Source organism: Triplophysa dalaica, chromosome 9, assembly GCF_015846415.1.
Source record: "Triplophysa dalaica isolate WHDGS20190420 chromosome 9, ASM1584641v1, whole genome shotgun sequence".
NCBI lineage: Eukaryota > Metazoa > Chordata > Actinopteri > Cypriniformes > Nemacheilidae > Triplophysa > Triplophysa dalaica.
The window spans coordinates 23516823-23541385 of NC_079550.1; the positions used below are offsets into that span (position 1 = coordinate 23516823).

The window sequence follows — 24563 nt, forward strand, 5'->3', positions numbered from 1 at the left end:
AGATGTGTTGTGTTCATTTCAGTCCATTGTCTGTTGAATTTTAACTAACTCAAACCTCAGGAGTGATATAAAGTCATCCAACAGCAGTGTGAAAGACAGCTGAAAACTGTGATTATGTCCAGAAAAAAAAACATTTAGATATTTTATTAAATACACATAGAAATATGACTGCTGTATTGCTTAAATTTAAGCGCATTATAAATAAAATGCATTCATATTATTATTAAAAGAGAGTCCAGTCGGCGCCAGGTTGTGCTGCAGCACTTCCGGTGACCCGAGTTCGGCTCGTGGTCGTTTCCCGCCTTCCGATTCCCTCTCTCTCGTCCCATAATTTCCTGTCTCACTCTCCTTTCTATATTATATAAAAGGCCAAAAAAGTGAATCTGAACTTCTTTGCTTTGCGGTATTTGAAGACACACAAATCAAACAGCATCTTTTCTGTCATTTTACATTTTCCTCCTGTTTTTATTTTCTGCAAAGTGAAGCAATATTTCATTTGAAATGTGGGAGAAATGTTGTTAGTAGTTCACAAAATAAAACAAAAATGACCAATTTACCCAAATTTTTATTTTTAAATATTAAATTGTGTCGTAAAGTTCGCGTTAGTTTTAGTCATGCATCACCGATCGAAATCATTCAGTTGAGTTTGAGGATGAAAGAAATGTGAACCTGCTGATTCGAGTTTATACTATAAAACCGCTTCGTTGTAACTGGTGTGTGTCCATATTTGTCGCATCGGTCGCTGTCGCGTAGGTTTAAGCGCGCGCGCGCGCGCACGCCCACATCTCAACAACAGCGCCGTGCGCGCCCAGACAGGCGCTGGATTTAGCAGTGCTCGGGAACGCGCAGGATTTATCATGTCCTTCAGGTTGAGTCTCCTGTGACACACGTGATCAAATCTTCATCATCATATCTATCATCATCATCGTCTTTAACACCTCTTCTCCTACGCGCGTGCGTGTCTGTATGTGTGTATGATGCGCGTACTCGTCTTCTGCACGGTGGTGTGTGTATTACTCGCCGAAGGTGAGTCTATACTTCATAGATACGCACATATGTGTGACATATATGAATTTAAAGCAGATATGAGTGAACACGAGTTTGTTTCGTGTACAGATTCATTCAGAGTTGTGTAGATGTTTGAGGTTTGTGTTGCGTAACAGACTCAACAGAAGAAGAATCAGGCCTGTCGTTTTTTATTCGGGATAGATGTGAGCTGAAATATTTCTATTATTATTCTCGAGAGATGTGAAGTCAAGAGTGTGTTTAACGCGTTAATCTCGCGCAGGGGAAGAAGCGCGCGCTCGAGTCTTCTGTGCCAAACTGAGAGAACACTTCATGTTTAAATGCATCATTCAGGAACACAAACACATGAGATGATTTCATCAGACATCAGCAGAATCACCGAATCTCGCGGAAGTGATGCTTCTCTCCAAACCATTCCGCTGAAAAAATGCATATTTATCTAAAGAATCAGTGAGAGGATTTGATGAAAGTTTGTGATGTAAATGACACGAGATCTTATGAAGATGTGTGTGTGTTCTTCTCTTTAGTGAGATGTCTCCCTCTGGTGGATGTGAAGGTCAGAGACGTTTTATTGTCATTCTCTCTCACTGTTTATTATAGTCAGTGTTGGGCAAGTTACATCCAAAATGTAATAAAAGAATCATGACTTAGTTACTGTCATTTAAAAGTAATTAATTACTTTACAATATTACTATCTTTGAATTGCGATACTTTTGAGTTACTTTACTCAAAATAACCACGAAAGTATGACTTCCCTTCTAAAAACAAACACCACATTGTATTTCATTAAATACCTTTTTGTCGTGTGTTTTGGACATTAATTGATTGTGATTTAATGGTCTTTTGTTTCCATCATAACCAATACGATTCCCTTCGTAACCATTAAATCCAGCAGAATTTGTGTGATGGTTTCTATCGCTTTTCAGCAGTGTATATGCATTCTAAAATGCTCAAAAATATTTTCTTGCTGCCGATTTTAGATCCAGTGGAGGGCGCTGTGTTAATGCATAATGGTTGTGCTCTTCAATGTCCCTTTTTGCTCGGCCATCCAATCACAGCGCAGGAGGGGCGGGACAAATACCGCATCAACCAATCGGCAAATACCTGTAGGCTATAGTGATGGGAAGTTCGGATCATTTTATTGACTCGGACCTTTGAGTCTCGTTCAGCAAAATGAACGAATCTTTATTCGAGTCATATCGTTCCTTTCGTTCAGTTTAGCAAAGTATAATTAAAATGTTACATGTCACTTTCCTAACAAATCTACTACTTATGCAAAGGTTCAATTCAATTCAATTCAAGTTTATTTATATAGCGCTTTTCACAATGTGTATTGTTTCAAAGCAGCTTTACAGGGGCAAACAAGAAAAACAGAAAAGTTAAAACACAGCACAGTGCATGGTATTTATACAACGAGTAAGTTCATTCTAATAAATAACATCTAATTTCTAAATAAATAAATGAATGAATGCAGTCTCCCGGTGAGCAGGCCAACACTGCCCTGCTGTGGCGAGGAACCCAAACTCCAATGATTGATTAATGGAGAAAAAAACCTCGGGAGAAACCAGGCTCAACCGGGAGGGCCAGATCCCCTCTGACGTGTCATAGCTGCACTCAGACTGGTGACATGTGATTTTAGTTTAGCATTTAATACCAAATATTGTAACTTCAGCATTAATAAGACAAATAGTCCGTCTTTGCTCTTGGTTGGGGATGTAGTGGTCTGAGCTGGGATGGTCCGATGGTCATATTTCTCTTGGCAGCTGGTGGAATTGCCTTAGATGGAGCTGGGATGGTCAGTCAGTCTGCAGCTGTATCTGGTGTAATCTCAAATTGGGGATGGGCATCTGTCGGTCGTCTGGACATGGTGGAACTTCTTCCTACCTCGGGATGGGCATCTGTCGGTCGTCTGGACATGGTGGAACTTCTTCCTACCTCGGGATGGGCATCCCGAGGCAGAGGCGGAAAGAGAATAAAGAGAATAATTAGCGTAGCTGCTGTTCATTAACTATGCATTAAGTGAAAGCTTGGCTGAAAAGATGTGTCTTTAATCTAGATTTAAATTGGGAGAGTGTGTCTGACCCTCGAATAGTATCAGGAAGGCTATTCCAGAGTTTAGGTGCTACGTATGAGAAAGCTCGTCCACCTTTGGTGGATTTTGTTATTCTAGGTATTGTCAAAAGTCCTAAGTTTTGAGATCTCAGCGAGCGTGATGGGTTGTAACGTGATAAAAGCTCGGTTAAGTAAGTAGGTGCTAAACCGTTCAGGGCTTTGTAAGTAATTAAAATAATTTTAAAATCAATGCGATACTTAATGGGTAGCCAGTGAAGCGATGATAAAACTGGGGTTATGTGATCGTATTTTCTTGACCTAGTAAGAACTCTGGCAGCTGCATTCTGAACTAACTGTAGTTTGTTTATCGATGATACAGGACAACCACTAAGTAGAGCATTACAATAGTCAAGCCGTGAGGTCACAAATGCATGAATAAGCTTTTCTGCGTCTGCAACACATAAACTATTTCGTAATTTGGCAACATTTCTAAGGTGGAAGAAGGCTGTTTTTGTGATATTTGAGATGTGATTTTTAAATGACAGGTTGCCGTCTAATATAACGCCTAGGTCTTTAACTGTATTTGTTGGAGTAACAGTGCAGCTTTCAATTTGCAGGCTGTAATCGGAGATATTCGGTTTACTTAATTTTGGTGCTATAAGTAATATTTCTGTTTTGCTAGAGTTTAAAAGGAGGAAATTACTAGTCATCCAATGTTTTATGTCCTCGATGCACTCTGCCAGTTTGGATAGCTTAAAGGAATCATCTGGTCTTGATGAGATATATAGCTGAGTATCATCTGCATAACAGTGGAAGCTAATTCCATGTTTTCTAATAATGTTGCCGAGGGGCAGCATGTATATGGAGAAAAGCAAGGGTCCTAAAACCGATCCCTGTGGTAATCCATAATTGACTTGCGTAAGATTTGACGATTTCCCATTTAAATGGACGTATTGATATCGGTCTGTTAAGTAAGATCTGAACCATTGCAGTGCCTGTCCCTGAATACCGATATAATGGTGTAAACGATCTAGTAGTATTTTATGGTCTACAGTATCGAAAGCAGCACTAAGGTCAAGCAGGACTAAGAGTGAGATGTTTCCTTTATCTGAAGCAATAAGAAGGTCATTTGTAATTCTAACGAGCGCAGTTTCAGTGCTGTGATGCGGTCTAAAGCCAGACTGAAACTTTTCGTGCATGTCATTATTTTGTAGGAAGGTACACAGTTGAGTTGACACTACTTTTTCTAGTATTTTAGACAAGTACGGGAGATTTGAAATCGGTCTATAGCTTCCAAGTTCATTTGGGTCTAAATTTGGTTTTTTGATAAGAGGCTTAATTACAGCCAGTTTAAAGGGTCCTGGGACATGTCCTAGATTAATAGACGAGTTGATTATGTTACAAATGGGCTCAATTACAGCAGGTAGTAACTCTTTTAATAAAGTAGTCGGAATGGGGTCTAATAAGCATGTCGTCGGTTTGGATGTTGCAATAATTTTAATTAAATCTTCCTGATTTATAGGAGAAAAACACTCTAGCTTTTCTTTTTGTCTGACGGTTGAAACTAATTCTTCCGACAAACTTGGAGGTTTGGTTTTAGCTATGTTGTCTCGTATTATTTCGATTTTCTCTGTAAAAAATTTCATGAATTCATTGCTACCAAGGTGCGGCGGAATACCCAGGTCAGGTGGAGTCTGTTTGTTTGTTAATTTAGCAATTGTACTAAATAAAAACCTTGGATTGTTTTTGTTATTTTCTATGAGGTTACGGAAGTGCTCGGCTTTTGCTGCTTTTAGTGCCTTTTTGTAACAGCTTGCACTCTCTTTCCATGCAATTTTAAAGACCTCTAATTGGGTTTGTTTCCATTTTCGCTCCAGTTTACGCGTTTCTCTTTTTAGGGCGCGAGTGGTGTTATCATACCATGGTGCTATGTTCTTTTCATTTATCCTTTTTGACTTCATAGGTGCGACCGCTTCTAATGTATTAGAGAAAATAGTGCCCATGTTGCTGGTCATGTCATCGAGCAATTTTATATTCGTTGGAAAGGTAATTAGAGAAGTCAGATCTGGCAAGTTCTTTACGAAACTATCTTTAGTAGTTGAGGTGATTGTTCTACCTTGTCGATAACGAGATATACAACTGATTTCTGCAGTGCGCAGTGTACATATTATAAGATGGTGATCGGAAACATCGTCGCTTTGAGGTATAATATCGATATTGGTTAGATCGGCTCCGTGAGATATAATCAAGTCTAGGGTATGATTAAGGCGATGAGTAGGTCTATTGATGTATTGTGTTACACCACAAGAGTCTAGTAGTTCTTTAAACGCCACAGCTAATGGATCGTTAGCACTGTCTACGTGGATATTAAAATCTCCAACAATCAGTACTTTATCGACGTTAACCAATAGATCCGATAAGAAGTCTGCGAACTCTATCAGAAAATTAGTGTAAGGCCCAGGGGGTCTATACACAGTAACCAATGTAAGAGAGACCAATGATTTTTTACTTTTGTTTGGAACTGTTATGTTCAACGCAAGCATTTCAAATGATTTAAATGTATGCATTGTTCTCAGAGTAACGGTAAGAAAGTCTCTAAATATTGTTGCGACACCACCACCTCGACCAACCGGACGTGGCTCATGAATATAACCGTAGCTTGGAGGAGTAGACTCATTTAGACCAAAATAATCATTTGGCTTAAGCCAGGTTTCAGTGAGGCAAAGTATATCAAAACTGTTGTCTGTGATCATTTCATTTACAATAACTGCCTTTGAATTTAGTGATCTAATATTAAGTAGCCCAAACTTTAGGCGTTGGTTTTGCTCATTAAATATATTGTCTTTTGGTTTAATCATGATAAGATTTTTTCTCTGACTTTTAAATAAATTATTATTTGGTTGTATTATTCGGGGGACAGACACAGTCTCTATGCATTTGAAAGCAGTAACATTCTTAACAGTTGGGTGAGAAGAACACAGACTGTAGTTAAAATTTGTACTTACTAGTCAAATGGTGCGTAACGTCTTTGAGATGTTGTCAGACAGAATTTCCGCTCCAATGCTGCTGGGGTGCAGCCCGTCGGGGCGGAAAAGCCTTGGTCGCTCCCAGAACAGATCAAAATTATTTACAAAGAGCAGCTTCTGTTCAATACACCATGACATTAACCAATTATTAAGCGTAAATAGTCTACTGAACTTTTCGTTCCCTCGTCGGTAAGTTGGAAGCGGCCCTGATACGATGATCCTCGCCGTGGGCGATGCGTTGCGAACAGTATCGACCAGACTCCTGAAGTCCCTCTTCAGGATCTCCGACTGCCGCATTCTCACATCATTCACCCCCGCGTGCAGAACTACGGCTCCTACTCTTGCATCCTCCTTCAGAATCGCAGTTACCTGCGCAGACACATCGAGAACACGGGCGCCAGGAAAACAGTGAGTGCGCACCTTACCTTCATTGAAGGAGGCGCGTACGTTCCGGACGATTGAGTCTCCGATGACCACAGCGTTGGATTTCGTCTCGCAGAGGGCGGCAAAGCGATTTCTCGTAGAAAAAAGGTTGATCTCATTAAAACCAATACAAAACTATAATGCTATAATAAACAGAAAAGATTAATTACTTGTTTACTTTGGTATTTCGTCTATGATTAGCTCACCTCACCTCTTATCTTGATTAATTTATCATTTCACTGTCTTTGTCTATCAATTAACAAACACTAGGGCTAGGCTATGCACCCGTTTCTTATGAAGGTTGTAAATTAGCTAATTTATGTGTCCAAAGCTGTCATGTCACATTACAAAAGACCGAACGACTCGAACCCGAAGACTCAAGAGGTGAACTAATCAATTCTCTTTCCGGCTCTGATTGCATTTGTTAAACGTCCGGAGCATGTTGCGCAATGCGCATGCGCGACTGAACGAATCACGTTCCATGACGACTCGTTCTTCCCGAGTCACATTTAAGATTCGAATCGTTCACGAACGACCCATCACTAGTAGGCCAGAACCGCATGTCTGTTAGCGGTGGGCGATTTTGTATCGATCCGATACCAAGTAAATGCAGTACCAGTATCGCCGATATCGATACCAAAACCAATACTTTTAGAAGCATTTACTTTCCTGTGGATGAAATGTCATAATTTATCAGAGGAATGCATCATTAATTTGCTAAATCTGAATACATTTTCAATGACCACTAAAATATTTTGTGATTTGTGCTCTTAATGTGCCTATAGGCTAATTAATCATGTAGATGTTAAAACACACGGCATCGTATAAACCAAATAAATATATTTATTTAGTAATTTATTCCTGTAAAAGAATTTGCAAGCATGAACTTTACACCAAATTATTACTGTAAAATAGTAACAATAACGGATTAACAGAACAGAAAACCGATATAAAACAAAACAGTTTCTCCCTATCCCAGAATTACTTGTCTAGCTTTAAAAAAAACAAAGTGCACAAAAAAATTACTGAAGAACAAAGCTTTTAAAACTGCTTTTCCGTTTTTGTTCAGTGTTATGTTTAGGCACAATAATATAACAAATTAACATGTTTCCCTTTCATTTCACTTTTTTAAGTGAATTTCTAAACAAAGTTCCACAATTGTTTGAGAAACAAAATAAATAAAGTGTTTAAATAATAAAGTACTTTTAATCTTTGGATTTTATCCCCATAGGCCCACTGTCATACATCGCAGTTCGCCGTGTTTTATTCACAGAGGTGAAAAATCTCCACACGATGGCTGCAGCTGCTGAGTCACGTGATAGCGTATAGGTGTATGGGAAATAAATAGTTCTTCTTTATTATTAAATTAGTAGCTACATTAGTAAATAAATAAAATCTGTAGTAAAAACACATTAGTATCGATGTTTTCATGTTAGGATCGATCGTTTTCGATACAACCTAAGCACCGTAAGTATCGGTATTTCAGGATCGATCCGCGCACCCCTAATGTCTGTCTACAATGGCTAAAACTAAACTTTAGGATTCGAGTGTCAATGTCTGTATCAGGAGAAGTCCCTTGACTACCACAATAATAAAACATCTTAATAATTAAACAATTACTAAGTATTAGGACAACACTTAGGCGGTCATTCCGTATCAAGGCAAACAAAATGTGCATCAGCATGCTGTCGAGCGCCCAATGTCGGAGCCTCAGATGCCAGAATTTAACTTACAATCGCTGTCAGAATCGCAAAAGTAGACAAACAAACGATCATCTGTTGAATAATGTTGGAGGTGGAGCCCACTAGAATAACACCTGTAGCCTGATGAACCTCTTGATTTACTTTCGTTTTCGCTGCATTCTTATAGAATCTGTTGCATTAAATACAACCATCGGATTTCAGTCACAGGAAATAATATTACAATCATAATATTTTAATCACAGATTAGTTTTTTCTGGGGATGGAATGTGTTAGTAAATTATTTAAAGAAATTCAGGGGGGAAATACGATGTTTTAATGCACGTTACTGAGATTGTGACGGGAATCATTTTACAGCAAAAACTAATTGTAGTAGAGAAGCGGGGCGAGACCGTGGTTCGAGTCCGGTGAGTAATTGTGAATTAGCGCCAGCTGTGCGCACACCGGGCTCGAATCACGTAGGAGATGGGAGCATAAAAGGAACGAGCGACCGGACCGTCGAGGAGAGAGGACCGGGCCCGAACTTATGTTATGTTTGTATTTATATTATGTTTTGTTCGCCGGCGGTCGTCCGTGAGGGGCCGCCGGCTGTTATATTACTTTATTAAATGTTTAAATGTTTGCCGGTTCCCGCCTCCTTCCTTCCATTTTATTGAGATTTGTTACATTGGTGCCGAAACCCGGGAGGAAGGAGAGACATGCTGTCGGAGAGTCCTCGCCGCCGAGTGGCCTCGCGGTGCCGGAGAGTTCGGGCAGCGCGGACGAAAGGCGTCCGCCAGTGGCTGCCCGAAGCGGTGGCTCTGGGGAAACGGAAGTGCACAGTGCGGCCACCGTCAAAACTTCGGTGGAACGGCGACCTTTGCTGCCGCGCCCCTGGGTCGAGGTGGGGTGGCTTTCGTCCAAGTGGGAGCGGGGGGGTTGCCGCCGTCCGCCAGAGGCCGGAGCCTGTGTCCGTCCCCAGAGGGGGAGGAGCAGGGGGCGGAAGTGCCGGGTGAGCCACCGCCTGCCAGAGGCCGGAGCCTGCGTCCGTCCGCCCAAGGGGGAGGAACAGGGGACGGGGAACCCGCCCCGACTCCCGGATAAAGGAGGAGCCACCGCCGGCCGCCAGGGGGCGGACGGTCGAGCCGTCCACCGAAGCCCCAGGGCCACCGCAAGGCACCGCGAAGGAGAGTACTCCGGCTGGTTGAGGAACGAGCGGCAGCATGTCGGGGAACCAGATTTTTTTTTCCTCTCTCCCCTCCCTCTCTCCGGTCGCTCCGAGGGCTCCCGTCTCCGTTGTCTCGTCTCGTCGCTGCATACCCCCCACCCCACCCCCCCCGAAGGAGGGGGAGGGAGCTTGCACAGTCGCGGGGGTACCCCCCGGCCTGTGAGGGGTGATGGGGGTATGTAGTAGAGAAGCGGGGCGAGACCGTGGTTCGAGTCCGGTGAGTAATTGTGAATTAGCGCCAGCTGTGCGCACACCGGGCTCGAATCACGTAGGAGATGGGAGCATAAAAGGAACGAGCGACCGGACCGTCGAGGAGAGAGGACCGGGCCAGAACTTATGTTATGTTTGTATTTATATTATGTTTTGTTCGCCGGCGGTCGTCCGTGAGGGGCCGCCGGCTGTTATATTACTTTATTAAATGTTTAAATGTTTGTTTTTGCCTCCTTCCTTCCATTTTATTGAGATTTGTTACACTAATGTACTACTGTAATCTCGTTACTTTTGTAACGCGTTACTCCCAACACTGATAATAGTACTGATGCTTTCCAAGCTCGGTCAACTAACTGTCTACGTGTGTGTGTGTGTGTGTGTGTGTGTGAATGCGTGTGTGCGTGCGTGCACGTGTTTGTGTGTGTGTGTATAGCAGGCTGCAGGTGAATGTGGTCCTCATGATGTCACTACTCAGACGAGCAGAGCGCACACAGGGTGTGATGTACAGGAGACAGGTGAGGTCATCCTGAGGTCATTCTAACTCTAACCATTCCTCAGACTGATTCAGGATTGTGTTCACGATTGAAAATGTCCTGATGATGTCATGTGTCCTCAGATGATGTTCTGAACGCTAAAGAGAGACACGAGGGTCTTCTGAGAGAATTACAGGAACTAGCAGAACACGGTCAGTAACACACACACACACACACACACAGGTGAGCGCACACACACTGATGTGTGTTCAGGTCAGGTCTAACACACGTGTTCATTATGATCCAGAAAGCGAGAGAGAGAGAGATTATGGCCGTGACGTAGACGACGGGTTTGAACAGAAGGACACTGACGGAGAGGAAGATGAGCGCGTGATAAAGAAGGAGCAGAACGAGAGAGATCTGGAGGAGCTGCTGGAGACGAGCGACAGAACGCAGGATGAAGGAGAAGAAAAGATGGAGACGGAGGAGCTGATGACGGAGGTACAGAAGGTGAAGGAGGAGCTGAAGCTGCTGGAGGAGAAGGAGGAGAACGACACACAGAGCAGGAACAGAGAGCAGGAGAAACATCAGAAGAAGGAGGAACTGCAGGAGCTGCTGAAGAAGATGAGTCAGGCCACGAATCAGACACAACAGAAGAGAGAGATGGAAAATGCCAGCGATGAAGCCACGCGACAGTTCGAGCGAGAGAGAGACAGACAGACGGATGAAGATGAGGATGAGGTCGGTTGAGATGATTCCTACAGAATAACACCGCAGTTAAAGATTTAATGCGTGTCATGACGGATGTGTTTTCTTCACGTGTGTGTTTGATCAGGAGCTGCTGGAGATTGAAGCTGAATTGAGAAAGGTGGCAGCAGAGCTTCGTCAACTTCACAGGGGTTAAATGCACACACACACGTGTATACTTGCATCTGTGTGCATAGCAAACTCATCCACACAGACACACACACGGTCATGATCATCACGTCAACTTAACGTTTGTCAAATACCATTCTTTTTGTCTTAGATGTAAGACGCTATTACTGTCAAAACATTTAGAGGCGGATTCACGAACAGTAAAATTAGGATATTAAGTCTCTGTTTTACAGACACGGTTTAATACAGGACTTATCTTATTTAGTATTTTTGTCTTGTTTCCCATTACAAATGTCTCAAACAAATTGAATCAAGATGCAGTTTCTTGATGAGCAAAATGACTAAAAAGAAGCAAAAAATCTGCCAATGGGGTAAAAAAAGGAATGTTAAATTAAGGTTTACATTTTTCTTAGTCTCTAAATTCCATATTATTTTTCTTACCCCATTGGCAGATTTTTTTTTTGCTCGTTTTAAGCACAAATTCTGTGAAATTTCTTTTTTTTTCTTAGGTGACCAAGATTACCTAAGAAAACAAGTCAGTTTTTTGTCAAATTTAGGGAATTTGTGAAGAAAAAGAAAATGTTTTGACTAAAAACATTAAAGGTCATTTTGCACATCAAGGAAATGCATCTTGATTCTTTTTGACATTTGTATTGGAAAGCAAGACAAAAATACTAAGCAAGAAACTACTTTTTTAAGTGTAGTCCTTAGTCGAATGAAGATATTTATGTCGCTTTTATAAAAATACATTACTGGTGCACATGTCCAGAAAAAACAACAACAATAATAGATTTTGTTTAAGGTGCCTTACAACCACCCAAGGCCACCGTACATCAGAAGTCACAGAGAAGACAACAGCTAATATCAATATCAATATCAATAAAACACAAAGAAGAAAAACAGTAGTTACGAAAAAAAATGTCAGAGAAACCGCCAATTAAAAATATGACTGACTAAAATAACAAAAACTGTTCAAACTAGAAACACATTCTTCAGTTTCACACACACACAAAGGCTGCGTCCGAAATGGCCTACTTCTATACTATATAGTAGGTGAAAATGAGTATGATCACAAATAGTATGTCCGAAACCTCAGTATGCACAAAACAGTAGGCGAGAAATACCCGAATGGTCTACTACTTCTGTCAATATTTCAAAAGTAAATCAAATAAATATAGTGGAAAACTTTAAGGGGGACGTCCGATTTTAATGTAAGTGGCAATAAATTAATTTCTCGTGACTAAATGTTGTTTTTATCAACACTCACGTGTAGGATGTTGTAAATACGTCATGTCAAAGAGCATAAATGCATACGGGTCACACACAGTATGTCCGTATACAATATTCATATTACTCCCATTCATACTATATAGAACGTACTGTTTTGAAGGCCAAAGGAAGATACTTATTCAAATTCAGTACGTACTGTCTCAGTATGCCATTTCTGACGCAGCCACACATTCCCCGTTACAATCCAATGAATCGCTTTCTGAACAAAAGTTTGTGCTTACATATTATATGTCTGTGTAGTATTTTGAATTAATAAACACATACATATACATTCATATATTCAAAAAATATGTACAATACATTTTTATAAACGTTTATTTTTAATTTCAATTATTGGTAAATGTAAATAAATACATAAATATATACATGTATGTTAATGTTTGTGTGTTTATAAATACAAAATGAATATGCACAGTACACAGACATATACTATGTAAACAAAAACCGTTTGACAGCCCTATAAATTAGATGCATCTCTAAATGAACAAATGTAAGTATAAAGGAAACATTACACACGATAATAATGAGTTAATAAATACTTTAATGGAACGAGAGCTGTATTTTGATGTGTGTGACAGTTATTGGCCACAATGTTGTCTAGGCAACAACGGCGACTTCCGCTTCCTGTTCGTGTGTCCCAGTGTGTGGAGTCTCTTTTGCCATGCACTCAAAAGTACATACTATTCCCTACACATAACACTACCTACTATTAGTGCAAGTATAAGTATGAGAATTGAAACGCAGGGAGATAATCAGTCCGCGGGACGTATCTCACGTGCCACGCCCATTACTGACGTCACGCAGTTTAAACGTTCATAGCTTCATTCATTTGAATATTGGTTGTATTGTGAGGAAACACATCAGTGAGTGTTATAATAAGTGTACTCGTGTATATAACTACATGTGTTATTGTGCTCTGGACTGTTACTGTAAACACATTGTGCTCTGCTCGGCTGTGAACTGTTAAAACACATTAAGACTGATCTGAGATCAGAACACAAATCCTTTGACGTCATGCTCAGAATATAACAGGGTTTGATTATTAATACTTAATAATCTGCACAGAACAATCACTGTTTGCACAGGAAACGCTTGTGTTCTTCTCTCTGTGTTGCACTTTTCTATAAGCAAACAATGATCACACAACGCGGGTTCAGCAATAACAGTTTTGTGAAATCTCTTCATATTTCGTTTGACTGTAAGCAATAGATGAGCAGACAGTAAATGATAATGATGCTGTTTGTGTGTTTAATAAAAGCTGCTGTGTGAACACACACACACACACACACACACACATGTGTCTCCTCGTCTTCTTTGAGTGACGTGTTGAGTGTGAGTGAAAGAGAAAGTAAAAGTATAAAGCGCTTATTCACTCTCACTCGACGGCCTGTCGACATTTCACTCGACATCTCTCTGTTAATGTGTGCACGCTGAGTTTGTTGAGTCGCTCAAGTGTGTATTTGTGTTGTTGTGAAGATGTCTCGAGGTTCAAACGCGGGATTTGATCGCCACATCACGATCTTTTCTCCTGAGGGAAGACTCTATCAAGTCGGTAAGAGATTTATACACGAATGAAACTCATTCAAAGACTTTCACTCACATTAAAGTCGACAGAAAGACGAATTGTGACCGTTTGAGAATAAATCATCTGTGTTGTTTTACAGTGTTCACACATGTGTGTGTTCATGTGAGTTTAGTCAAAAGTTCATAAATCTGCGCGAGCACGCGCGCGTCTCTCACACACACACCTGTGTATATATTGACCATCTCTGTATATTCATTCAATATAAAAATGAAGCTTTATTATCCCTCTTACAACAGGTGTGATCTGAATCATATGTGTTATTTATTCTTTAAGATGAATTACTATCGTTTTCCTTTCGTCTGATAAATGTGCACAAATTCACTAATGAATGCTGTCGTTGTGTTGTGTGTGTTTTAATGTGTTTTAATTGGACAGAATACGCGTTTAAAGCGATCAGTCAGAGTGGATTGACGTCTGTGGGCATCAGAGGACCAGACTGCGCTGTGCTCGTCACACAGAAGAAAGTGCCGGTAACGCGCGCACATACACACGCACACCCACTCAATCACTCACTCACGCACACACACATACATACACACACGCACACCCACTCAATCACTCACGCGCACACAAACACGCACACACACACTTACACGCACACACAATCACGCAGGCAAACAAACACTCACGCATACACACACGCACACCCACTCAATCACTCACGCACACAAACACGCACACACACACACACACACACACACAGATGTGGAAGATGCAGTCCAAACAGGCAATGCAGATGTTGTGATGCTCTTAAATTGTGCTGAGTCGTGTGTGTGTGTCATGTGATCATCATCTCTTTTTCATTTTCTTTGTGTGCAGGATACACTTCTGGATGCATCAACAGTTACAAACATGTTCAAACTCACTCCACGCATCGGCTGTGTCATGACAGGACATTACGGTGTGTGTGTGATTATACACTTTCTTATTTTCAGGATCAGATTAATTTTCACACACACATCAGCATGAGCTCAGAGCTCATCTCATGTTGAGAGCAGTGTTCCTTACATGAGCAGCACTACATAGTGAGCAGAGAGACTACACACTATCAGACTACACACTATCAGTTGTGTTCACTATTTCCAGAGCACTTTTGACTGTGTTACAGAAAATTCAGAAACAAAAGAAAGTGAAAATGATATGCAAACATAACAAATGTGCCATGACAGCATCATTACGCGTTCATTTACATGACAAACTGTACAGAACTGCTCTATAGACGGTTTCATCGGACACACGCACACGCCTGGCCTGAAGTTAACTTCCTGTCTGCGTTTGTTTAACCGTCTGGCTAGTTGCTAATCATCAAACTATTTATATTTGAATCAATTTGTATCATTATTACACTGTAAAAATAGTTGCTTAAACCTAAAAATAGTTTCCTTCAAAGTTTAAGTTAATTCAACTTAAAAATATTAGTCAACTCAAAAAGAAATTAATAAAGTTGAATTAACTCAAAATTTTAAAGCAAGCGGTTAACTTTTAATTTTTTTAAGTTGAACCAACAATTTTTTATTGTATCATATGCATTCAATTTGTGGGAATTTTATTCAAAATTAATTTTATTTAATAAACAATTTGTGAAATGGATCACATTAAAGTTTAGCAAAGTAACGCTTCTTCTACTGGTATCCCAAAATAATACTCGCTAGACATACTTTTAACTTTCTAGCCAATGCCGTTCACTTGTTCCCTCTTTTGCTTGTCATCAGAAATAATCAGTAAGATTGTGTCTATATTGGTGTGTGCAGCGGACAGTCGCTCTCAGGTTCATCGGGCTCGTGTGGAAGCAGCTGAGTGGAAGTATAAGTTTGGTTATGACATCACAGCAGACATGTTGTGTCGACGCATGGCAGACATCTCACAGGTTTACACACAGAACGCAGAGATGAGACCTCTGGGCTGCTGTGAGTGTGTTCATCATCCACACACACACACACATGATTGTGTATATCTCTGTGAGGTGTTGTGAGTGTGTCGTCTCGTCTGTCTCTCAGGTATGATGTTCATCGCTATGGATCCTCAGCTGGGGCCGATGCTCTATAAATGTGACCCTGCTGGGTATTTCTGTGGCTTCCGGGCGACATGTGTTGGGGTGAAACACACAGAGGGCAACAGTTACCTGGAGAAAAAACTCAAAAAACAGCCTGAGCTCACCTACGACAGGACCGTAGAGGTGTGTGTGTTGGGTTTTAACACTACTTGTGTTGTACATTTTCTATAGACTCAACTCAATGTGAAGGTCTTTTACAATGAAAAAAATTACAGTACATGTAGAATATTTGTGCAAATTGTTACTGTTACTGATTTTTTGTAAATAAAATGTGCGATAATTCAAGTAAAACTCACTTATCAGAATGAAGTCAATTCTACTTATTGAATGAAATGATTTTTTTTTTATTTTGAACATGTAAACATTTTTTTTTTTTACCAAATAAATAAATCAATAACGAAACAAAATAATACTGATGTATACATATCCGAAAAGGAGCAGGAAGAAGCATGTGCTTGTGTAATCCATCCCCCTTCTCAACTGCTCAAATAAGATCATCCTTTTATCATTATGATTATATCACATATGCATATCAATTTAAAATTATCACAATTATTCGTTCCTATCAGAATTAAAAAAACCCTCATAGTTCCATTTATATCCAGCATGAATAAGAATAATGTCCAAAACTAAACTAAACCAAACAAAACAATCAAAAAAACAGCCAAAGCCGAAAATAAAAAAAAATAACAATAAATAAACAATAAATATACAAATTAATTGGTGAAGACACCCTGTCAAAACCCTTCTTCCTCCCTACACCTTGTAAAAAACTATTTTTAGACCTCTATAAAACTAAACATTGCTTGATCACCGGACTTAATTCAATTCAATTCAATTCAAGTTTATTTATATAGCGCTTTTCACAATGTGTATTGTTTCAAAGCAGCTTTACAGGGGCAAACAGGAAAAACAAAAGTTAAAACACAGCACAGTGCATGGTGTTTATACAACGAGTAAGATCATTCTAATAAATAATATCGAATTTCTAATTAAATAAATAAATGAATGAATGCAGTCTCCCGGTGAGCAGGCCAACACTGCCCTGCTGTGGCGAGGAACCCAAACTCCAATGATTGATTAATGGAGAAAAAAACCTCGGGAGAAACCAGACTCAACCTGGAGGGCCAGATCCCCTCTGACGTGTCATAGCAACACTCAAACTGGTGACATGTGATTTTAGTTTAGCATTTAATACCAAATATTGTAACTTCAGCATTAATGACATTTACATTTAGTCATTTAGCAGACGCTTTTATCCAAAGCGACTTACAAGTGGGGTAGGTAAGGTAGTTTTTTTTTTTTATAATGGGTAGAGAAGAAAAGAGTAGAGAAGAAAATAGAGTTAGAACAGATCAGTCAGATGTTGACGGAAGAGATGTGTTTTCAGACGTTTCTTAAAGATGGCTACAGAATCTGCAGATCTTGTAGCAGCAGGCAGATCATTCCACATAGGTGGAACAGATCCGGAGAAGGTGCGCGAGAGAGATTTTTTATGAGATGGCACCACAAGACGGCGTTCGCTTGCAGAGTGTAGGGATCTGGCGGGTACATATGTCTGTATTAGGGAGCGAAGATAAGGTGGTGCCGAACCAGTGGTGGTCTTGTAGGCCAGGAGCAGAGTCTTGAATTTGATGCGAGCGACTATAGGGAGCCAATGTAGCTTAATGAGTAGAGGAGTGACGTGTGCTCTCTTCGGTTATTTAAGATAACTCTTGCTGCAGCATTCTGGATCATCTGTAGAGGTTTGGTTGTGCAAGCTGGAAGTCCACCCGGTAGCGCATTGCAGTAGTCCAGTCTGGACAGGACCAGAGCCTGTACTAGGACTTGTTTAGCATGCTCTGATAGGAAGGGTCTAATTTTCCTGATATTGTAGAGGATGAATCTACAGGACCGGGCGGTGCTGGCAACTTGATCCGTGAAGTTGAGCTGATCATCGATCATCACTCCTAGGTTTCGTGCCTTTCTGGAAGGTGTGATGGTTGATGAGCCCAGTTGAATGGAAAGGTTGTGATGAGTCTTTGTATCAGCCGGGATTACAAGCAGTTCTGTTTTTGAAAGGTTCAGCTGTAGGTGATGGCCGTTCATCCAGAGCGAGATGTCGGCTAGGCAGGCTGAGATGCGTGCAGAAACAGTCGGATCATCTGGGCGAAAAGACAGGTAGAGTTGTGTATCATCCGCATAGCAGTGATAGGAAAAGCCATGTTTCCTAATGACAGAGCCAAGGGATGTCATGTATACAGAGAATAGCAACGGACCAAGCACTGAGCCCTGAGGGACACCTGTGTCGAGATGTTGGGACTCAGACACCTCACCCCTCCAAGATACTCTAATGAGACAAATAGTCCGTCTTTGCTCTTGGTTGGGGATGTAGTGGTCTGAGCTGGGATGGTCCGATGGTCATATTTCTCTTGGCTGGTGGTGGAATTGCTTTAGATTGAGCTGGGATGGTCAATCAGTCTGCAGCTGTAGCTGGCGTAATCTCAAATTGGGGATGGGCATCTGTCGGTCGTCTGGACATGGTGGAACTTCTTCCTACCTCGGGATGGGCATCCCGAGGCAGAGGCGGAAAGAGAATAAAGAGAATAATTAGCGTAGCTGCTGTTCATTAACTATGCATTAAGTGAAAGCTTGACTGAAAAGATGTGTCTTTAATCTAGATTTAAATTGGGAGAGTGTGTCTGACCCTCGAATAGTATCAGGAAGGCTATTCCAGAGTTTAGGTGCTACGTATGAGAAAGCTCGTCCCCCTTTGGTGGATTTAGTTATTCTAGGTGTTATCAAAAGTCCTAAGTTTTGAGATCTCAGCGAGCGTGATGGGTTGTAATGTGATAAAAGCTTGGTTAAGTAAGTAGGTGCTAAACGGTTCAGGGCTTTGTAAGTAATTAAAATAATTTTAAAATCAATACGATACTTAATGGGTAGCCAGTGAAGCGATGATAAAACTGGGGTTATGTGATCGTATTTTCTTGACCTGGTAAGAACTCTGGCCGCAGCATTCTGAACTAACTGTAGTTTGTTTATTGATGATACAGGACAAACACTAAGTAGAGCATTACAATAGTCAAGCCGTGAGGTCACAAATGCATGAATAAGCTTTTCTGCGTCTGCAACACATAAAATATTTCGTTATTTGGCATATTTCTAAGGTGGAAGAAGGCTGTTTTTGTGATATTTGAGATGTGATTTTTAAATGACAGGTTGCCGTCTAATATAACGCCTAGGTCTTTAACTGTATTTGTTGGAGTAACAGTGCAGCTTTCAATTTGAAGGCTGTAATTGGAGATATTCTGTTTACTTGATTTTGGTGCTATAAGTAATATTTCTGTTTTGCTAGAGTTTAAAAGGAGGAAATTACTAGTCATCCAATGTTTTATGTCCTCGATGCACTCTGCCAGTTTGGATAGCTAAAAGGAATCATCTGGTCTTGATGAGATATATAGCTGAGTATCATCTGCATAACAGTGGAAGCTAATTCCATGTTTTCTAATAATGTTGCCAAGGGAAAAGCAAGGGTCCTAAAACCGATCCCTGAGGTAATCCATAATTTACTTGCGTAAGATTTGGCGATTTCCCATTTAAATGGACGTATTGATATCGGTCTGTTAAGTAAGATCTGAACCATTGCAGTGCCTGTCCCTGAATACAGATATAATTGTGTAAACGATCTAATAGTATTTTATGGTCTACAGTATGGAAAGCAGCACTAAGGTCAAGCAGGACTAAGAGTGAGATGTTACCTTTATCTGATAAAGGTTTCTATTCCACAACTATTTTTCCTGTAGCTCAGTGGTAAGAGCATTGCGTTAACAACACAAGATTGTGGGTTAGATACCAGGGGATTGCACATACATATGTATAAATGTATAGGATAATGCAATGTAAGTCATCAAAGAGTCTGCCAATCACCTGAATGGTAACGAATTTTAAATTTTTATTCAACAAATTTTTTTTATTAACATAAAATATATAAATGCCCCAAAAGTCTATATAAAAATAATCAATGTTTTCATGCGCAAGGGCTTAAGGGTATCCCTTACAGTATTTTTGCTGATGATATTAAATGTATGTTAGGTTTACTTAATTTTAACTGTAGTTTGCACAACTCAAATTTTTCCATTCACTTTACGCATATATTTGAGCTTTTCTTGTCATTTATATTTTTTTGTTGCATAAACAAAGGATTTTAAATTAAGCAAAAAATGTTACAAATATGTTTATTTTTAAGTTAAAGCTACTTAAAATAATACAATATGGTTGTTGAGACAACGTTTGTAGGGATAAAGACCGCTCTTCTGAAAAACAGTAACAACTTAAACCACTTAAAACTAAAACAAATAATTACTTAAATATAATACCAAAATCTCAAAGATTAATCAATACAAAATGAGATCACACAGTCTTTCTTTTTCCTGAAAAACACTTCAATTGACAATTCATCTGGAAAATTAATCTCCAAATATCCTAATTGCCAATGTAGTTATATCCACAAAAATATTTATGTAGTCTCAACTATAAACTTAATTTTAGCCAAATTAAATTGGTTATATTATTAAAACCGAGTTGCAATCATATAATAATCTGTTTAATTAAAATTACTCTAACAAAATAATTAAAATATTAACAAGCAAAATTAGCATAATTCTATGAAGTATATATTTTTTATCACATCTTTTTTCAGTCTTTGTGTTTAATAATGAAAAATGCATAACGAACAGTTTCTGTCAGTAAAGTGCAGTGTGTTTCCCGTCCACCAGATGGCGATCACGTGTCTGTCTTCCATTTTTGCCATGGACATCAAATGCAGTGAGCTTGAGGTGGGAGTTGTGACCAAAGAAAACCCCAAATTCAGGTGCTGAAACCAGAAGGAACTTGATCAGTTCTCTGCATATTCACATGAAGTCATGTTCACGTCTGTATCTGTGTTGATTTCAGGTCTTTATCAGAAGCAGAAATCGAGCGTCATCTGGTTGCGATCGCTGAGAGGGAATAGTTTGTCAGGTTAACAAACACACAATTCTACATTCACATTCCTGAAGCGTGTGTATGTCAGTTTAAAACATTGAGATTTTCTTTTGTGTCTGTTACTTGATGTTAATGACAAACCTGATGTATAAACCAGCAAACCACCAATTTATCAAATAAAAGAATCTTATAAAATACCTTTTATATCATTCAATACTGACCTTATAATAAACATACAGATTCCTTTGTGATATCTTTGATGTTAAATGAATGATGATGGAAATGAAGACGAAGAGAAGGAATGTGTAGAGCTATAGAGAAGAGTTTATATGATTACATCTCAAATTAATTACCTTGATTATTTATATTTCACATTCTGTGGATGTGGTTTATTACTATGATCTCAACACAAAGCAGCGTAACTCGAATTAATTTATTTGACCTCATGAAATACTGTGTGTGTGTGTGTGATCACCTTCTTCAAGGTGTGTCTAATTGTGTCATACCCAGGGATTTACGTCCAATCCGTCCGTCTGTATCTGTAAAGTGCTGACAGAGAGGCCACAGATTAGAACAGAGACACAAACAAACACGCACGCGCATAAAAATGTTTGGTTTCCATGTTTAATGGGGACATTCCATATACACAACGGTTTTTATACCGTACGAACTTTACATTTGTCCCCACACCGTAAGGTTTACCCTGTCCACACACACAGACGCACACAAACACACACAGACACTTACACACACAAATGCAGACACACACACACATGCATGGAGAGAGAGAGAGCAGTAGGACAGAGCAGACAGGACAGACTCACACTTCAGAGTTTATTTTTGTAGTTGTGGTTTATATAGGAGGACACATTTGACTGACATTTAAAGTGACCAATGACAGTCGAGATTCATGTAAGAGCAGATTTAACTCAAACATCACAGCAGAATCAACAGGTAAATACATCAGCCGTGTGCTACGTGACACACATCAACATATACAACTTTAAAAACACACGTACAGTATATGACATGTCTGTGTGTTGTAGTAAATGTCACTGCTTATTTCAACAGAATCAGATCTACCGGTGGCTCTCAGATATGAGCTTTCTGCAGCTGATTTTAGTTGATTAAAACGACAATGTTGAAAACCTTTCTGTGTGTTGAAATCAAGTAGAATATTGAGATCAAAATGATTGGAAGAACTTAAACTAAACGGAAAATTGAAAAGTTGCCTCAAAAATAAACTGAAATAAGTTTAAAGCGCTAAAGTTATAATAATATGCAAAAACTAAAATTAATCTAGAATAAAATAAAATTAACATTAGTAAGCAACATTTTAAAAATATACAAATCAATTATAAAATGACGAAAGTTCACAGCACAATTGCTTAAACTAACTTAAATGAACATAAAAACAAAAAATAAAAACTTATTTAAAATATTAATAAAACAAAATACAACTATTAGCCAAAAACATTGTTATCCCCCCACACGTGTTTACTTGGAGGCAATTTCATAGTGGTCTGATGTGTTTGTATGAAGTTAATATGACTGCAGACTGACAAACACAGTGTGTTTTGTGAGCAGTGAGTCAGAAGCGTGTCACATGACTCATTACATCACTGGATTGAGGTCAGAGCTGGATTATACGGCACAGAGAATGAGAGATTATCAGAACTGCTCACAAGAGAAGAGAAAGAGACCAGAATGAGAATGTGAGCTTTACAACACACACACAACACTTCTCCTGCTTTAGTGTTGTGTTGTGCTGAAAACATATAAACACAATATTCAGAATGAGAATGTCAGAACAAAATGTGATCAAACACAAGACCTGTCCGTCTCTGCGTTTCAATGTCCTTCTTTAATGTGTGTGTGCTGTGTTCACGTGACAACCCAATGAACACGTGTGTCGCCAGAACAGCATTGAAAGAAAAAACTGATTTGTGTTCAGTAATACAATGAATGTCGTAAATAGTGTCGCTATCACCACAACTATAGTTTTACTTGTTCATTCTTATTCATTCTCACAGTGTATGTGTGTGCGTGCACGTGTGTGGTTGTGGGGATTAGAACTCGATTAAAGGAAATTGTATGAACTCTGTGGGGGGGGGGGGGGGGGTGAAGCATGTCTGTGTGGATTAAAGCAAAAGAAATGAATCATATTTTAAATCGTGAGTCTCAGAGACAGTAAACACAAACGCACACACACACCCACTCACACACCATATGCTCCATCCACAGATTACACACACTTTGTAGACAGTGTTGGGTAAATTACTCTGAAAAAGTAATCTATTACTAGTTACTCATTACATATTCAATAGTGTAATTAAATTACTGAACAAATTAAAATCTTCAAAAAGTATTTAATTACTTTCTAACTCTCATATTAATCTTGATTAGTTTAGTGATTCAAGGATAGACATGAAACGACCCTTTTTTTATTCATTCATATAAATAATATAAAACTAAATTAATTAATTCATGCATTTTAAAGGTAGACTTTGAATTTTAATTACAATTCCACTATTGTCTATATTACACATTCAATTACATCAGAAGTAACTGTAACTCTGTAACTGTAAGTAAGTAATTCCTTACTTTACTATTTTGAGGGAAAAGTTATTAAATTACAGAAACTAATTAGTAAAACTAAACTAATTAACTATAAAAGTGTGAAGATGTCACCGATACACTGAACACACACACACACATCTTCTCTCAGTTTTCTCAATCCAAAACACATTGCAATAAATATAAATAAAATGTGTATTCATCTTCATCTTGATTTTTGTGTTTGGATCATTTCCCTAAAGTGATTTTAACTGTTCATGTCAGAATGATCCTGTTTATTCTCTTTGAGGGAAATCTGTGTTGTTTTATGAGGGAATCTTACAAAGTTGGCAATACTCAAACATTTTGAGTTTTAGAGGTTCTTGGTTTAAGCAGAACTCTCACATTTTGATTACTGTTAAGTTAAAGTTCTTACCAAATCTAAGCAAGTGCGACTTAAATATTTAATTTTTCCTTTTTTATGAAATTAGGTAGACAGAACTAGGTACACCAAAATTGCGTTTATGAGTTAACTAAACTAAATTCTTTCAGTTTTTTTTTATTTGACATATTTCTTAGTCTTAATATGGATAAATCAAGCACTTCCACTTATGAAATCCAAAATGAGCAAGAAGAGACTGATCTCAGACCTGACATTAGCACAGGTACTGTTCACTGGTATCATAACACAAGTCAAATGTAGCTTCACAGAGAGTAAGCACATGCACCACACTTCTGAACAATGGTGACCACAAAACTGAAAAATATGTCAAACTCTTCTTAATATCTAAGAGAAGTGAACACTAAACACTAACAAGTCTTTAACTTTAATAAAAACGTATAAAATAATCCGATTATTTATTTACTCTCCAAACACAGTCTGACAGAAAGCATGCTGGGAATTGGAAATCCAATTGTGTTGAATTAACATGTTTAAATTAAGTAAACAGAACAAATTAATTTTTTTTATGTTTTAGTCAAAACTTCAAGTTAATAAAAAATAATCATTCTACTTTACTCAAAAGTAAAAACTTAAAACATGTAAGTAAGTAGAATATTAAGTTTACATTACTTAATCTGCTTGATTATTTGTAACATCTGGGTTTACAGTGAAAGGGGAT

At 39.0% G+C, this 24563-nt stretch overlaps 2 protein-coding genes across 3 annotated transcripts; both read left to right on the top strand.

Annotated features, from left to right (window-relative positions):
• The first annotated feature begins 782 nt into the window (after positions 1–782).
• On the top strand, positions 783–13575 carry LOC130428423 (golgin subfamily A member 6-like protein 25). Of its 2 annotated transcripts, none has more exons than XM_056756442.1 (6): positions 783–1026; positions 1554–1582; positions 10078–10159; positions 10261–10329; positions 10425–10858; positions 10953–13575. In XM_056756442.1, the coding sequence occupies exons 1-6, from the start codon at positions 975–977 to the stop codon at positions 11019–11021; spliced, it is 735 nt and encodes a 244-aa protein (XP_056612420.1). In that variant the 5' UTR covers positions 783–974; the 3' UTR covers positions 11022–13575. The 2 variants fall into 2 exon arrangements, with proteins under 2 accessions (XP_056612420.1, XP_056612421.1); XM_056756443.1 differs by having other exon boundaries at positions 10081–10159.
• Positions 13576–13619: 44 nt separating this feature from the next.
• On the top strand, positions 13620–21083 carry psma6l (proteasome 20S subunit alpha 6, like). The gene is made up of 7 exons (XM_056756440.1): positions 13620–13835; positions 14244–14338; positions 14688–14769; positions 15620–15775; positions 15866–16044; positions 20679–20773; positions 20857–21083. Exons 1-7 carry the CDS (start codon positions 13760–13762, stop codon positions 20912–20914), a joined length of 741 nt encoding a protein of 246 aa, XP_056612418.1. The 5' UTR covers positions 13620–13759; the 3' UTR covers positions 20915–21083.
• The last annotated feature ends 3480 nt before the right edge of the window (positions 21084–24563 follow it).